At 39.8% G+C, this 17,161-nt stretch overlaps 2 protein-coding genes across 3 annotated transcripts; both read right to left on the reverse strand.

Annotated features, from left to right (window-relative positions):
* Nucleotides 1–144: 144 nt before the first annotated feature.
* Nucleotides 145–7,946, reverse strand: NUCB1 (Nucleobindin 1). Of its 2 annotated transcripts, none has more exons than XM_069051414.1 (4): nt 7,733–7,946; nt 1,636–2,226; nt 951–1,580; nt 145–900 (listed from the first exon to the last, which is right to left on the reverse strand). In XM_069051414.1, the coding sequence occupies exons 2-4, from the start codon at nt 2,221–2,223 to the stop codon at nt 319–321; spliced, it is 1,800 nt and encodes a 599-aa protein (XP_068907515.1). In that variant the 5' UTR covers nt 2,224–2,226; nt 7,733–7,946; the 3' UTR covers nt 145–318. The 2 variants fall into 2 exon arrangements, with proteins under 2 accessions (XP_068907515.1, XP_068907508.1); XM_069051407.1 differs by having other exon boundaries at nt 951–1,589; nt 7,733–7,943.
* Nucleotides 7,947–8,107: 161 nt separating this feature from the next.
* mof (males absent on the first) lies at nt 8,108–9,911 on the reverse strand. The gene is made up of 7 exons (XM_069051518.1): nt 9,713–9,911; nt 9,549–9,640; nt 9,318–9,499; nt 9,053–9,269; nt 8,915–9,004; nt 8,478–8,863; nt 8,108–8,426 (listed from the first exon to the last, which is right to left on the reverse strand). The coding sequence occupies exons 1-7, from the start codon at nt 9,879–9,881 to the stop codon at nt 8,207–8,209; spliced, it is 1,356 nt and encodes a 451-aa protein (XP_068907619.1). The 5' UTR covers nt 9,882–9,911; the 3' UTR covers nt 8,108–8,206.
* Between the last annotated feature and the right edge of the window lie 7,250 nt (nt 9,912–17,161).

Below are 17,161 nucleotides of genomic sequence, written 5' to 3' on the forward strand. Positions count from 1 at the left end.
ACCCTAATTTTAATTTTTATCAAAAACATTTTCTTGTTTGTGATCGCTTTCCCAAACAACTGCCCTGAGAAGCTGAATTACAGCTTAATACTGTCAGAATCGATTTATCAACGAGGATCTGGCAAGTTGGCATCCAAACAGACAAACTCTCGATACATTTATTGTCATTAAAATAAATTTATTAGAGATAAAAGCTATCTATACCATGCGCCTGCAAAAATATTGCACTGGACGATCTATGTTTAAAAATAAATGCAATCAACATTAAAGAAAATGGAATCAACAAAATAAATATGTAAAATCACAATAACTATCGAATTAAACTTGATTTGCTTGAGGAGATTCTTGTTTGTTCGAACTGGGATTATTGCCTTGTTGTGGCGCCCCCTGCTGGACATTTCCTTGTGGCGCCCCCTGCTGAATATTTCCTTGTGGAGCCCCCTGCTGGACATTTCCTTGTGGAACCCCCTGCTGGACATTTCCTTGTGGCGCCCCCTGTTGGACATTTCCTTGTGGAACCCCCTGCTGAACATTGCCTTGTGGAACCCCCTGCTGAACATTGCCTTGTGGCGCTCCCTGCTGGACATTTCCTTGTGGAACCCCCTGCTGAACATTTCCTTGTGGCGCCCCCTGCTGGACGTTTCCTGCAGCTTGTGGCGCCGCCTGCCGGTTTTGTACCGGAATCTGGTGCTGCTGAGCTGCTTGAGCTTGTTGATAATTTACTTGTTGATAGTTGGGTTGTTGGGGAGGCTGCGGCTGATAATGGGCTTGTTGGGGGGGGTGATGTTGATAATTGGGCTGCGGAGGAGCTTGTTGGTAATTTACTTGTTGATGGTGTTGATAGTTGGGTTGGTTGTGTTGCGGATAGACCTCATTCGTGTTCAAATCGGGTTGGCGCCCCTGAAACGAGATCAAAATAGTTTTGGAGGGATGAATCGTGGAATACTGACTTGTAGCTGCTGAGGATGCTGCTGTGGAACTTGTCCTGGATGGAACTGTTGTGGAGGAACTTGTCCTGGATGCATTTGTACTCCGCCGGGGTGGACGGGACCGCCATTGGGATGATGTCCCGGTGGTACTTGTTGGTACATGGGCGGCGGCGCGTATCCCGGGTGGGGCGGGGGGTACCCGTACGGGACTTGGTTCGCCGCTTGGTGCTGCCGAATGTATTCTTGCAACTCTTCGTCGGTGTAAGGCCTCCTCTCGTCGAGACCCTGCCAGCCGTGGTCTTGTTGGAAGTCGTTCCGTTTCGTTTGGGCCAAGAACTCTTCGTAGTCGATGAAGCCGTCTCTGTTCACGTCCACCTCTTTGAAGACGCTCTCTCTCATCCTTTCCATCTCTTCGGCGCGTTCCCGCATGTCGTCTTCTGGTTCTCCCGCCACGTACATCTTTTCCAACTCTTTGATGAACAAAGCTTTGACCTCGTCTTGGTCCCACAAGCCGTTGGAGTCGACGTCGTGCAACATGAAGAAGGTCTTCGGGTCGAACTCCTGCTGCATCTGGTCCTGCTCCTGCCAGACCTCTTCGAGTTGCGCTTTGTGGCCCGGCTCGTGCAGCTTTTCGTGTTTCTTGTGCTTCTCCTCCATTTCCTGCAAGCTAGCCTTTGAAAAAACACCTAAGCTATCCAATTCTTACCTTGAACTCCTTCTCCAACTTTTCTCTCTCTTCGCCGTTCGTGTGGTTCAGCTTATTTTGTTTGTCATATTCTTTCTGCAACTCGTACTGTTTGAACTCTTCACGCCTCTTCCTGTCCGCCTCAACCAGATCTGCCGTCGTCTTAGCAATAAGTTTCTTTAAATCGTCAATTTCGAAAGTGTGAGGGTTGCTGTGGTCCAAATGCCGATGGCTCGGATCTTCCAAGTCGATGTTTTGTTGCAACCGTCTCTGCTTCTCCGTCAGTTCTCTCAATCTGTTCAATTCTACTCGTTTGATCTCGTCCAAACGACTTCTAACATGATGCGACACAAATTCTAGTTCTTCGGCTATTTTTCCCGACCTGATGTCATGTTCTTCAGCTTTTTCCAGTTTGCTTCTAAACTGTGGATCCGATTCCAGCGCGTTCACCACTTCTCGCAAGTACCTGTGGTACTCCATGTAATCTTCTAACCCGTTCACTTCGTCGTTTTCGTGGTGTTCTTTGTCTTTGTTTTGAGTGACGGGGGGTGCAAAACATATTTGCAATAAGCTGAGGAGGAGTAGTGTCAACGGGGTGAATGTCTTCATCTTCTGCAAAAAGTTAAATGATTAAGGACAGAACAAAAACGTCCAAGATACATACAAAAATGTACATTAGAACAACAAAGTGCAGTCAAACATTAGGGCTATTTTTATACCAACAAAAGAAATTTTAAACAAGTGCCATCTCGATGAAATATTTTTACAAGGTCCAATTATTCAGTTTCAATATAGTACTCAAACAATCGACATCAAATAAAAATAAAATCGCTATTTACGTGATCCCATCCCACACACTTTATAAAAATAAATTTTATGAGCCACGATTCGTTCTACTCCTGTAGTAATCATATTGCAAAGGATTTCGTATTCTTTCAAATCTGTATCTGTATAATTTGATTTAATAAATCGTCCCTTTAAAAATTCGATTCTTTATCATCTACGTAGAATTATTTCTGATACAATACCTATTAGTTTTTCATCAATCTAACACAAAGTATTCGCGCATCTGCGTCTGACACTTTTTTATTTTGAGAAGTACCTAGTGAGCTTGAGTTGTTTCATTACACCGCAATACCTGTTACTTTCGTTTTTCTATTATTTAGCCGAAAAAATTATTGGTTTCCTGAAGAAATGGAAAGTGAAAGGTACAAAGGTACAAAAAATTGAAAAGTCAAAAATAAATACAGATACGAAAGTAACCGCAACTATTTGAGCTGAGGAGGTTCTAATTCGATTATTGTATAATATTTATGTGTATCAGAGGACAGAAATATACATAGTTTTGTAGCGGAAAAAGAGATATTAAATTTCTTCGAATATTTTTATTAAGAACATTAATGGAAAGCAGGGAGAAGGGAAATGATTGAACAGTACTTTTATTGATTTGTAGATCGAGAAAAAAGGCGATTAAAAGAGAATTAAGAAACGTTTAGCGCATTGTATAACAAATTATCAAATGAAAAGACGTGGAAATAAAATGACACACGACAACAAATAAACAATTACAAATCTGGATAAAGATTTTAATTCACCATCGCAGAAGAATTAGTCTCAAGGTTAAATATCAAACTGGATTTAAAACTGGTTTCTTGCAAAAAATACACACACCGAGTTTCGTTATTCAGATTTTATGATTATAGCTTATAGCTAATAGTAATTTATGCAACAAGTGCATAAAGTAGTACTTTTTCCGCGAATGGAAGCTCTGACCGCAGAGCCGTTGTGCGGCAGTCCCATGAGGTAAAAGACACTTTATGCATTATTTTCATACAATATTTTTTCTACGACTGTCTCCAGTTAGAAAAACAATCAACATCAAAACAAATCTAAAATTCAAAGTTTCTAAAAATCACGAAACAAATGGATGTTTTTTTTTTCACAACGAAAGACACGAAAGGGTTATGAATTGTTATAAATTTTCTTAAATTAAACCTCATTTGCTATTCAAGTTAAAATTTTTCTTCCAAAATCGATGTCAACACCCTCTTGCTGTTTTGTTGTTTTTTCCTAACTATTTCCATTTGTATCGTTAAGACCGTAATCATTAATGACCAGTGTCCGGACGAAATAGTACCGGACAAGTCGACCAGTACAACTTTGCGTGATCCCTCGCTCGCACATAAACACGATTCAGCTGGTTCCCTGTTATTGAAAACGAACCAGCTGAACCGTGTTTATATGTGAGTGGGGTATTACGCAAAGTTTTACTGGTCGACTTGTCCGGTACTATTTCGTCCGGACACTGTTAATGACACTGGGCAACAGCCAAAATGTTCCTTACGCAATCAGCTAATTTAGGTTAATACATGCCTGATGATTATAAATATTAACAAAAAATAATTAGTAGCTCCAGCGCATGTCACTCCACTATCAGTACAAGTTTGCTCGTTGTATGGGACCATACTGCATACTGGCTCTATAGATAAGATTCATATTGCGACACTATGTTGTTTATAACATTAGCAAAGATAATCAGTCCTTCTCGGAGTGAAAAATGTCCAAAACAGACTTTTATTGAACCGAGACAATAGTAATTTAAGATATAAGTGTAAAAAGTTATCCTTTATTGCACAAACGGGTTTAAAATACGACCGAGGTACGAGGGAGTATTTTAAAGGATGTGAGTGCAACAAAGGAACTTTTTACACGTATGTCTTACAACATTATATCTACAATCGTGAGATCAGATTTCAACATAAATTTGTATGAAATAATAATTATTGATTCAATATTTTATGAATAAGCAAAGTCGTTTGAGAACCACGTCGTTTAGCAACCTACTTCTAAACAATGTTTCCAACAAATTGTATTGTTGTATTCTGACAGTTCTGTGCCATCATAAAAGCGTGCACTAAAAGTTTTATGGCACGAATCCGTCAGTTCACTAACCGTCAACTTTGACAACGATTTTTAGTGCAAAAAGTGCCTACTTTTTACACGATCGTAGATAAATTCTATTACCTTCTCTACTTATGTTATAAAGTTGTGGCTTGTAAAAAACTTCTCGTACTCAAGGCGCAATTCAGGATAAAATGTTTCTAAAGCAAACCTAGTTATTTTTTAGGTTTAGGTACTTTCTAAACTCGGGGTACTTAAAAACTTAGGAAAAACTACTTTCATCAAAGAGACAAATTCAGAGTTAAAATTTGTTGATCAGTGTAGGAATTAGGTAGGTACTGTTGTATTCAAAAAAATCGCATTACACTGACCGGCACAAAAAACGACTCATTATGATTTCTTTAATAAATGATCTTGAAATTATATTTGTGCTCATTTTTCTTTATTATAGTTAAATTGGGATATTTTCAATGATCGGGAGTGCTATGGTCACCATGGCAACCGAATTGTTTTGTTTAAATAAATTATTAGAAAATTGGCGTTACTTCCATGTTGTGTTTTTGTCGGTTGATTTACGTGTTAAAAGATTTAATTTTACAATACGAGATACTAATACAAAATGCTGTTCAAATTTTGGCAATTTTTCATGACAAAATTTTTTCTAAAAAATTACTTTTTTTTCATTAAAATTTTATTTGCTGTGTTTAATGTTTTGTTTGTCGGATATTCTTTGGCAAAGAATAACTTAAATAACACTTATCAATACAACATGATATAAAAAAAATCCTAAGACAATGAATTACTTAATTATATTAATAAAATTCAAAGTGAGTAGTTTTTTGTGCCGATCAGTATATTTGCATGCGTAATTTTGTTGTTCTGGCGTCTATTAACGTCATACTGTGACACTTAAGTTATTCAAAAATGCCAATACCAAAAGTTTCTGAACAAAAAAAGTGGAAATTTAGTGCAGTCTACGCCACGTAGCCTAAATGCGGTTATAAATGCAAACGCCGTCATCAGTCACCACCAAATATTAATGTAATATTCAAATAAAATTATCTAAAAATTAAGACATAGGTAACCTGTCATAAATGTTGTTAAAATTACAGAAAAAGTCCGATTTTAACGATACAAAAATTTAAACTTAAAAATTGCTTACTTGATTTAAATGGTGTACGCTATTTTTTTTAATACAACTGTACAAGTTTACAAATAAAGCAATTAAAATTTTTGTAAACCGACTCTGCATGTAAAAGGGCGGAACGTACCAGGTGGTTTATGCTGGGCTCATTGGCTGGGCTAAATGGTTGTGTTCTCAGTAAATGTTAAAAAATTATTCTTTAATTGTCAAAGTGCAATATAACGGTAACGTTCTTGGACAACGTAAACTTATTTTGATTTATTGTTTCCCCCAAGAAAGCGTGCGAGTATTGTTTAATTCGTATTTACCTTTTATTAATATTGGGTGTTCATTTAAATTTATCATCAAAGTTAGCGTTGAAGAGTCGATTGTGAACGCACCACTCGTCAGTCTGCAGAGTAAAAACACAAAAAGTGAGGTTAGATTTGAAGACCTGATCCGTGATGGTGTGTTCACAATCGACTCTTCAACACTTACTTTGAAGATAAATTTAATGAACACCCGATATTAATTAATCTTCACAGCAACAAATCATAAAAACCGTCTCCAACTCTCCAACTAGACCCTTGTCATCAGGTGTCAACGAAGAAATTGTGGTCCGTATTTATTGGTTTATCGCTTTTTAAGCTGTTGTAAATTGCTTTAAAGCCGTAATCCCACCATTCTTACACAAATTCTCAGTCATCATCATAGTCTTTTGAATTCTTTCATTCCTGTGGTGGGAGAACATTGACCAAAACTTGTGATATTTAAAATTCTTTAGAAACAGAACTATGAAAGATTAGTTTTCTTAACTGCAATAACAGACGCCTTTTCGAAAAAGACTCTACTAACAGGGCCTTATTATTGGATACCTAGCTACATAGAAGTAACTAATAACGCTTCTTTGAAAGACTTTTTTTCTGAAATGTTCTCTTTACATTTTTTTTTTTTTGTTATGATCTCGCAAATCACTTCTTCCAAGAAACTGGTCGCGTAGGAAGACTTGAAATAAGTTGGTCCATTTCTGACGTGTACCAAGCAAATTGTTTACATTATTGACGAAAGCGTCAAATAACAACGGCTTATTATGTTTCTTATCAAAGATTGTAGGCGCTAGCTACAAAATGGCTGTGACTGACGATATTGCCATTATTTATTTATCTGATACTGCTAAAAACAATCCAAAAGTCTAGAAAATACCTCCCGTCTACAAATTTATTAAGCTCCACTGATAACTACAACATATTCATAACAAACTACGCCAGCAAAAATTTTAAAACAGATGTAATTCTCATTTTTATGTTTTCGAATCTTCCCATTTACCAGATAACTTCTTAATTGAATTTTTTGAAACATAACAAAGACAGAAAACCTCCCAAACCGGTTCCGGAGTGCACACTTTCCATTTCATCAAATTTAGTTCGCAGATTATTTTTGTTCTAGAAACTCGAATGTTATGTGGACCAACCAGGAAACATCAAAATAATTTCCCTTGAAATTTCTCAACATTTTTCCCCGAAATTAAATTAATAATAAAGCAACGTGCAGTATTCTTGGGTGAACTTTCCACCATTGACCGAAATTATTTTATCCTGAATCGGTCTATTTTTATCGAGTTTATACAACATAGGTTAACTCATCAGTCATCAACTCTAAAATTATGATCATTACTTAAATTTAATGGATTTTGTACTCATTAAACTGCTGAAAATTGACAATAATCATATAATAAATTCAACGTAATTTTACAATGGCCACTCAATCAAGCTTTACTGCCTCAAGCAAATAAATTTTCCAAGATAATTATTTTATTCATAATTAATTCCAACCACACTTGATTGTTGATGCTGTTTTATATTTATGGATATTTCCCATTTGGCATTGGGAAATAATAAAATTAGTGTCCTCTAAAACCTAGAGATAATCATGTTTATGCCCTGATATGGGGCCCAAAGGGCCCTGCCCTCAACATACATGTATGTGGGTTATCACTAATTACACTCTCAAATGTACAAGACTTTCCTTACTAATTATAGAACAAAATACCACATCCGTGTTAACAATTAAACGTATTTTTATAGAAAAACTTACATATTTCTAGTTTAAACCTCCAGTAAAAAACTAAAACATAACCTATTACGTATGTGGCACTAGAACGGCGTAAAAAATTTCACTCTCGGTTGAAAATTAAAAACTTTATTACTTTTACTGTAAAAAACACTATTAACTGACGTGTCGTTTCTTATGGAGTGATGAAGATTGTCTCTTCACATGTAATAAGTAAACAACAATTTTGACATCTGACATCTGCACAACGCACACGCGAGTGCGACAGACACACGCGATGTACGTAACAACGAGAGAGACGGATGTTTCTGGAAAAAGGAAGAGAAAGCTGTGATCCAATTGTGTCAAATTTTGCAATCCTTCAATGACACATTCAGGGTGACCAAGAAAAACAACAAATAATCGAAAACTATTTACTAAATTAACGTTTCAAGGTAAGTGCTGCGCAATTCTTAAAACAAAACTTATCACAATTTAGTTTTGAGCATTACTCAAACATTATTTTTTTCCTAGCTTGTTGTTGGTGTGCCTCCTGGGGGCCCACCTTAACGCGGTGCTGTCGACGCACAGACGCGGCCTCTTGTACTGACTTGACTTGATGTGTTCTTCTACAAGTTTAGGAGTCACACAGATGACATGTTGTCCCTTCCAATACTTCACCATGTTCATGCTTTGTAAAGTTGAAATTATGTCAGTCTGAGTGATACTTGTCATTTGACTGGAACAATCCAAGTTGTGAGTGTTGACAACTTACAAACTGTAAAGCTACCTCAGATCTTTGATGGAAAGAGTTCCCCTGAAGTCCCTCAAGATCTCCAACAAAACCCAACTCCAGTAACTGCGGTAGCTCAACTTGCCCAAGTCACTCAGGGGTTGTTCAGGACTTCCAACAGTGCCTTCTAAGCGGGACAATTCATAGCTGAAGGCTATCAGAAGCTTGCCATAGCCTTGTCTTTGGTATGGGGGGAGGGTGAGAATGCATGCAACATTGTTGCCATCTGGAGATTCTTTTTCTTTAGAGAAGTAACCCACAATGTGAGCCCCTTGTTTGTCTACTTCACATAAAATATAGAACAGAAAGGGTTCAACATCAAAATAAAGGGTTTTGTGATCCAAAAACAACTTTGCCAGCAGACACAGATTTTGACAATAGATCTGCAACAAATGATTGCAATACTGGGATTCTTGGAGATGTTTTGACTATACCTTGTGATCCTTGCCATCAACTTCATAAACAGAAAGTGTTCCTTTTCTGTAAATCTCTTTGCCCACAGGTTGTCTCCATGTGCATTCACTCTAAATTTCAACTGGTTTATTTTGGTTTAAAACAAAACTAGAGCTTACCATGTGATACCTGTAACTTTTTTCTAGCCTCATGTACTTGAGGCAATATTCACATATCCACAACTTGCTCTGGCGACCATATTCTTCAGGATATGGGCTAAAATACCAGGTGTCTATCTCAAACCTGCCTATCTGTATCTTGTCAATGTATTTAACTTTGGTTATCTGTTCATGTTCCTTCTCTAAAGCAGCTGTGGTCGGGTCCATTTCAGCATATCTAAATGGTCACAATTAGATGGTACAACTGGGAATAAATCAGTCATACGTTTTTTGAATGTGGTTGATTTCATCGTGCCTCCTCTTCTGATTCCTGGTGATTTTTCTATCGGAACTGTCAGAGAGCAAGTCAGAAACTAAGGGCCTCTCTTTCCAGACCTTGTCAGACGGCATCTTCTGTCCACTTTCGGTGAGATTAAACCTGGAAGACATTATCCTGGCTCTGGGCACCTACAACAAAAGATTGCACAAATTGCACGGCGACTGTGATGATTTTTACCCATTCGTCTAATCGGCGATTGTATCCCTCATAATGGACATAATACTCGTACTCATTATCGCCGTATCGTGTCTGAATTATCTCGGCAGGATCTGAAAAATGCAGAACCATAGAAACCAAAACATAAACAGAAACGGTTAGTTAGGTTATGTCGCCGTACTTACGCCAAGTATCGTCCGATCTGCGGACCAAGTAGTGCTCGCCGATGTCCAAAGGCTGTTCTTCGACGCTCTCGTTGTCTTCATCGTGGGATTGAGCTGGTTTGCTGTCGCTTTCTGACTTTTTACGCATCGTTTCGGAAGGCGTCTCTTGCGTTTTGTTGCTATCGGCCATGTTGGAATTTTGCAAGTGTTGGAAGTGCGCATGCTTGACAATTTTGCGGCGGCCAATTTGAATTCCTCAGATGACGAAAAGCATAATAGTTGGCTAGTTCAGGTGTTTTAAAGGAATTTCGAAAAAAATATCCAAAGCCCTTGATTATTTTTTATTTTAGCTGACACTGGTAATCAGGTCTTACTCATAATTTTTTTACTGTCCATAAGTACACCTACATAATATGTATTTTACCTGTTTAGGACAAAATAGCAAATATATTCTACCTAGTTCAATTATTTCGTCAAACTACATATTTAAAGGTTTACCCTTTGAAACCTTAGGCCTTTGGTGCAAAGAAACCATCGATTTCATTAATGTCATCGGAAACCGACTTATCACGGTACCAGGCGATTCAAAATCAAAGAAATTCCTTTTTGAGAGGACTTCCCTTGCCATTCAACGTGGAAACGCTGCAAGCATTCGGGGCACTTTTCCAGATTCCGCATTATTATCGGAAATTTTTGCATTGTCAATTAAAAATGTTATGTAATTATGTTATCAAATGATTTTTAGGTCTATAATTAATAATTTTTATAATTATCAAAAGTAGTCACAATAAACGAATTCTAGACAAGAAATAACTGTTATAAATCATTTTATCATTTTGTCTTTTGTTTTCAATTGCCTACACAGGACATTATTAAGATTTCCTTTTTATTTAGGAACATTTCAGTGAACTATATCTGTTTTGTCACCGATGAGGATTTTCACCGGCGAATGTACTTTATTTGAGTCGGGAAATTGAAACTCGCTTTGCGCTGGTATTTGTTTATTTTCTGAACTACCGTCTGATCTGACTGAGTGCTGGGCTCGTAGTTCCCTCTCAACCTACCCTCTGGACCCAGGTAAAATACGCGCAGGTACCTCCCCTGCTCCGGGTAGGGTGAGAGAACGCTTTCACTTTTTTCCTAATTCGTAATGGTAAAACATAATTGTTTAATCGGAAGACTAAACATGGTCCGGCACCTTGAAAGGTCCTCTTTCAACAAATGTACATCCTACTCTAACTTAACTAAACTATAACTAAAAACAAAACAAAAAATGCAATCGTAATTAATTGTTCAAAATCACAGTTAAACTAACCTACACTTAACTACACTAAACATGACAGCGTTTGTGGACCACTAGCACTGCGAAGCACTTTTGCACTGTGTGTTGTTCGTGGCACATCACTCATTTGTTGGAAGCACACACACTTTTGTGATGGGGCGTTTGAGGACCCCCGCCGCTGTTTTGATGGTGGCAACGCGAACGTGGCCATCCGTTCCAGGGTGGGTCATGATGATGCGTCCCATTCGCCAGGTCACTGGAGGAGTGTTGTCTTCACGAATGATCACAAGATCGTTGATGGTCACATCTGGGGTGCTCCTTTTCCATTTTCTGCGATGTTGTAAATGGCCTAGATACTCCTTGGACCACCGCTTCCAGAAATGTTGCTGCGCCTGTGAGACTCGTTGCCACCGGGACAATCTGTTGGTGGCGGTGAAGGTGGTGTCCTGTTCCGGGATCGCGTTCAAGGGAGCTCCGGTGAGGAAATGGCCGGGAGTCAAAGGGTTCAGGTCATTTGGGTCAGATGACAATGGTGTTAAAGGACGCGAGTTGAGACAGGCCTCGATTTGGGTTAATAGTGTCTGCATTTCTTCAAATGAAAACAACGCATTGCCAGCTACACGTTTTAAATGATGTTTAGCTGACTTGACCGCAGATTCCCAGAGACCCCCCATGTGAGGTGCGGACGGTGGGATAAAACAAAATGTGATATTGTCATTTATCAAGGGATTGACTACATGTGTCTGAAACTTGGTTGATTTTAACATCTGCTGTAATTCCGCCTCTGCGCCCACGAATGTTTTTGCATTATCCGAATGTATGTACCTGGGTTTGCCCCGTCTTGACACAAATCGTTTTAGTGCACTCAAAAAACTCTCAGTGGAACAGTCTGAAATTAGTTCGAGATGAATGGCTTTGCTTGATATGCATATGAATACCCCGATGTACGATTTACTAATTTTTGGTTTTCCTCGTCCGCGATTTAGATTGATTTTGATTGGTCCACAATAATCTAATCCGGTATGTTCGAAAACGCGACTTGGTTCTATCCGATACGATGGTAAATCCCCCATGATTTGTTTTGAGGACGTGGGTTTGACACGGAAACATGGTACGCATTTTCGAATGACTTGTCGCACCGCGCTGCGACCGTTTAAAATCCAAAATTGTTGTCGGATAGCCGCGAGCGTGGCTTGTGCTCCCGAATGCAGGTTTTGATTGTGATAATGCCGTATTATCAATTGTGTGACGTGATGGTCTTTGGGTATCACGTATGGGTGTTTTTGGGTTTCACGAATTAATGAATTTTTGTTCAATCTACCCCCTACACATATAATACCATCCTTGTCGATGTATGCGTTGAGTGTGAGCAGTTTGCTGTTGCTTTTTAGCGATTTGTTTGATTTTAACGCATTTATTTCATCTGGAAACGCCGATTCCTGTACGAGTCGTGTTATGATTTTTCGCGCATCGTTCAATTCTACACACGAGAGACAGCCGTGGTGTATGTCGTCTTGCTTTTTGGTTAATTTTGCAACCGTATTGTGTTTGAAACGAAGTATCCACGCTAGAATTCGGCATAACTTGTTAAATTCGGAGAATTTGGAAAGTAAATCCCATTTAGCAGGTAGCGCGACCGCTAAACAACGCGTTTTTCGTTCGGGAATGGCGTCGCCTGAGGGTATAGTCTTCGGTACCTTTGGCCAAAACCGCTCGTCACATTTTAAAAACGTGGGCCCGTGCCAATACATGTCGTTTTTAACAAGTTGACCAGCCGAGGAACCGCGGGATATAATATCAGCTGGATTGCTCGCGGACGGAACATATCCCCAGTTACAGTTGTCAGTCAGTTCCTGAATTTCTGCGACGCGATTTGACACAAAGGTCTTGAGTGAACTCGATTTCGCGGCGATCCATGCTAATGAGATTGTCGAATCTGTCCAAAAGAATGTGTTGCTTACGTCAATTTTCAATGCTTTTATGATAACCTTGTATAATTGACTGACGAGAAGTGCCGCGCATAATTCCAATCGGGGTAACTGAGTCACCTTCAGTGGTGCAACCCTACTTTTTGCGCACAAAATATTGACCGATATTTTGCCGTCAGATTGAATTGTCCGAATGTAAATAACTCCACCGTAGGCCTTTTCGGAAGCGTCCGCGAAGCCGTGCACTTCCGTCGTAACCGATGGATGGTTGAAAATGTATCGCGGAATCTCGAATTGATTTATGAGGTGCAACTCTTGTCGCCACTCATTCCAGGTAGAGTGCAATACCGTCGGAACGCTTTCATCCCAGCCCAATTTTAGCGACCACAATTCCTGCATCAGCATTTTTGCTTTCACTGTTACTGGACTTAACAGACCTAAAGGATCGAAAATTTGCGACGAAATTGAAAGTATTGACCTCTTCGTGACTTTCTTTGTTGCTGGAAGACGACTTGAATAACGAAAGCAATCACGATTGGTGTCCCATAAGAGGCCTAATGTTTTTGATTCCGTAGTTTTGCGTTCTAATGGAACCAATGAGTCTCCTGCAGTGTTATCAAGTAGAATTTCTGGCGAATTTGATGCCCATTTTGATAGTCCAAAACATCCACCTTTTAGTATTGTGACTAAATCGTTGCGTAATTGGATCGTTTCTTGTAACGTGTTCGCTCCTGTTAACACGTCGTCGACGTAAAAATCCTCGTGTATTGTTTCCGATATTTTACTATGTTTTTGACATTCCGCGTCCGCTAACATTTTAATACATTTGATTGCAGCATACGGAGACGATGTTAACCCGTACGTAACCGTATTTAATTCGTAAACACCGAGTGGTTTCGCGGGATGATCACGCCAGAGAATTTGTTGGTACCGTCTGTCATCAGGGTGAATGAGAATCTGACGATACATTTTGCATATGTCTGCCGAAAATGCGTATTTAAATGTTCGGAATTTGATCAAGATCGGAAAGATGTCGTTTAGTATTTTGGGCCCTGCATCTAGCGTTTCATTCAAACTGACTCCTGTCGAGGTTCTCGCGGATCCGTCGAAAACTACGCGAATCTTGTCGGCGTTGCCGTCGCTTTTGAAAACCGCGTGATGAGGGAGGAAACATCTGGATGAATCGTCAATAACGTTTTGAATGGTACCCGTCAATGTCATATGGCCTAAGTGGATGTACTCGTTCATGAATTGCCCGTAATAAAGTTTTACTTCAGGTATCTTTGAAAAGTTCCTCTCTAATGCCATAAACCGTTTCTCTGCGATTTTTAGAGAGGTACCTAGCTTTGACAATTTGTCATTGAAAGTGAGTCTTACTTGGAACCTGCCGTCCTTTGTTCTAGTCACGTTTTCTTCAAAATTGTTTTCATGGAATTTCTCAATTTTAGTGCGGGGTTTATTGCTGTCATTGTACCCTTCTAACAACCAAAATTTCTCTACTTGCTTTTCAAGTGCCGCCGACGCGTTTGCATTCATATTACACAGGATGTTTTTATGACGGTCGCTGTCGGAAATTGTACTTGGACCTCCAATAATCCACCCGAATACCGTTTTCTGAAAGATTGGACCGGTACTTTCTGCTTTGAGTTGACCGACGCATAGTGTTTTCCAGAATATTTCGGCGCCTATCAAGAGGTCGATGGGTCTCGAAACATTGAATTCCTCATCTGCTAAGCGAATATTCTTGGGAATGCCAACATCTTTCTTTGAAAATGAATTTGACGGAATGTTTTGTGCGATTGTTTTGGAGACAAGACAATGCAATTTTTCTTTGTAAGACGTGGCCAATGAATGTATTTCCACGTCTACCGAGTTTTTGATTGTTGAAATTGACTTTTCAAAACCCGTAACGGATAAGTTGATTGATTGCATCGCAAGACCTAGCCGTTTACAGGTAGATTGTAAAATGAAATTTGACTGCGAACCGGCGTCTAGAAGAGCACGACACGGCTGCAGATTACCAAAACGATCTCGGACATTCACGATGACCGTTGACAACAGAACTTCGGATTGGGTTTTGCTTTGGTTGCAATTAATAACGGACGGTTGTGGCTCCGTGGTTACGCGTGTCGGAACGTACGGATGCAGCAACGTGTTATGTTTCTGGTGGCATAACTTGCAACTCGCTGATTTGCAGTCCTTGGCCTCATGTGATGGGCGCAAGCAATTTTTGCAGAGTTTCATCCGTTTCACCTGTGACTCGCGATCCGCGATATGTAATCTTAGAAAGCCCGGGCAATTGTAGAGTGAATGCGACTTTTCGCAGAAATAACAAGAAAAATTGACCTTGTTGTCTTGCACGGCAAAACTTTTTGTAGAATTCTTGTTTCCTGCCTTCTGATCATTATCCCTTGTCGTTGGGACCGTTTTCGAAAGATTCTTGTTAATTTCGAGGGCTTCTAATAAATTACACCGCTGCGTCAAGTGAGTTATTAACTGCGCTTTCGATGGAGGTTCTGTTGTTTTGAGGGATTCTTCCCATTTGTGGCGTGATAGGGAATCTAACCGCGATGTGATTATGTGTATCAACAGCGGATCCCATGAAGTGGTGTTGATGTCTAACGAATTTAGAGCATCAAGATTCGTGTTTACCGTGTTTACCAAAAGTCTCAGAGAACGCGCTGAATCTTTTGAAACTTGCGGAAGATTGAAGAGATTGTTGACGTGATGCTGAACGATCAGCCGTTTGTTCTCGAATTGACTCCTTAGTGACGATAAGGCGGTCTCGTAGTTTTCTGCCGAAATCGGTAGTGCTTGGATAACTTCGAGAGCCTCTCCACGTAAACAGTTGCGTAATTGATGGAGTTTTTCCAAATTTCGGTTCTGGTAACGCGGGTCATCATGCACTAAAGCGCGAAACGTGTTAAAAAATGGTAACCATTCCGTATAATGCCCCGAGAACGGTTTTATGTCGATCGGTGCCAATTGAAGTAGGCTACTAATTGGACCTCGATTGGTCACATCACCCGTCGTATGTGATCTGCTTGTTGCCGCGATAGAACTGTTTGACTTGTTAACCGCGTCTTCGAGAGCCGCATAAAGATCGTAATACGAATCTTCGAAGTTTTGCCTGTTGTTCTCGTGCTCTAACTCATTGACTTGATCGTCGACTGCCTCTATCTCTGTTTGCACGTTGTCAAACTGTACTTTAATATTGGCGAAATCGCGAAGCCGAACTTGTATAGCGGAACTACTAGCATCGCCATTCCTCTCAAACCAATTTCTTACCCGACTTAATGAACTTACGATTCGTTCTCGCTTCGACAGTAACATGATTAACTGCGACTTTGTTGAATTGTCCTGACCCTCAACATCGTCAAGATGAGGGTTCTCGTGGGTTTGCGAACGCGTGAGTACCATGATGATTGAAGATTTTTGAAATTGACTCAAAAAACGTGTAACTGACGAGCTACCTAACAATAGAATTGACCTAACATGAAATGCAGACTCGTAGCCCAAATTGAGGATTGCCTCGAACGCGTATGGGAAAGTGAAAAATGAGGAAAATTGGAGCTCACTTGCCTTAATGTGTTGCGATGTTCTCGATTTCTGGTTCCTGAAGACGCTGAATTCCCTGGTGGTTGAATGCGTGGAGTCGCTGCTGTGTGCTTTTGCCCGTGAGTTCTGGACACGACCACTTTTCTTGATTGATTCACTTGTTGGATTGACGATACACTACCGAATCCTCACTTGTTGGATTGACGATACGCTACCGAATCCTGACTTGTTGGATTGACGATACGCTACCGAATCCGGCTCGAAGGACCAATGTTTTGTCACCGATGAGGATTTTCACCGGCGAATGTACTTTATTTGAGTCGGGAAATTGAAACTCGCTTTGCGCTGGTATTTGTTTATTTTCTGAACTACCGTCTGATCTGACTGAGTGCTGGGCTCGTAGTTCCCTCTCAACCTACCCTCTGGACCCAGGTAAAATACGCGCAGGTACCTCCCCTGCTCCGGGTAGGGTGAGAGAACGCTTTCACTTTTTTCCTAATTCGTAATGGTAAAACATAATTGTTTAATCCTAAGACTAAACAATATCAGCTGTTCATTTAAATTTCTCGTCAAAGTTGGCGTTGAAGAGTCGATTGTGAACACACCACTGAGCATCGATTGCCGTTTAGGTATTTAAATCTAACCTCACTGTTTGCGTTGTTTGTGTTCTTGCTCTGCAGACAGACGAGTGGTGCGTTCACA

Source organism: Tenebrio molitor, chromosome 1, assembly GCF_963966145.1.
Source record: "Tenebrio molitor chromosome 1, icTenMoli1.1, whole genome shotgun sequence".
Classification (NCBI taxonomy): Eukaryota; Metazoa; Arthropoda; class Insecta; order Coleoptera; family Tenebrionidae; genus Tenebrio; species Tenebrio molitor.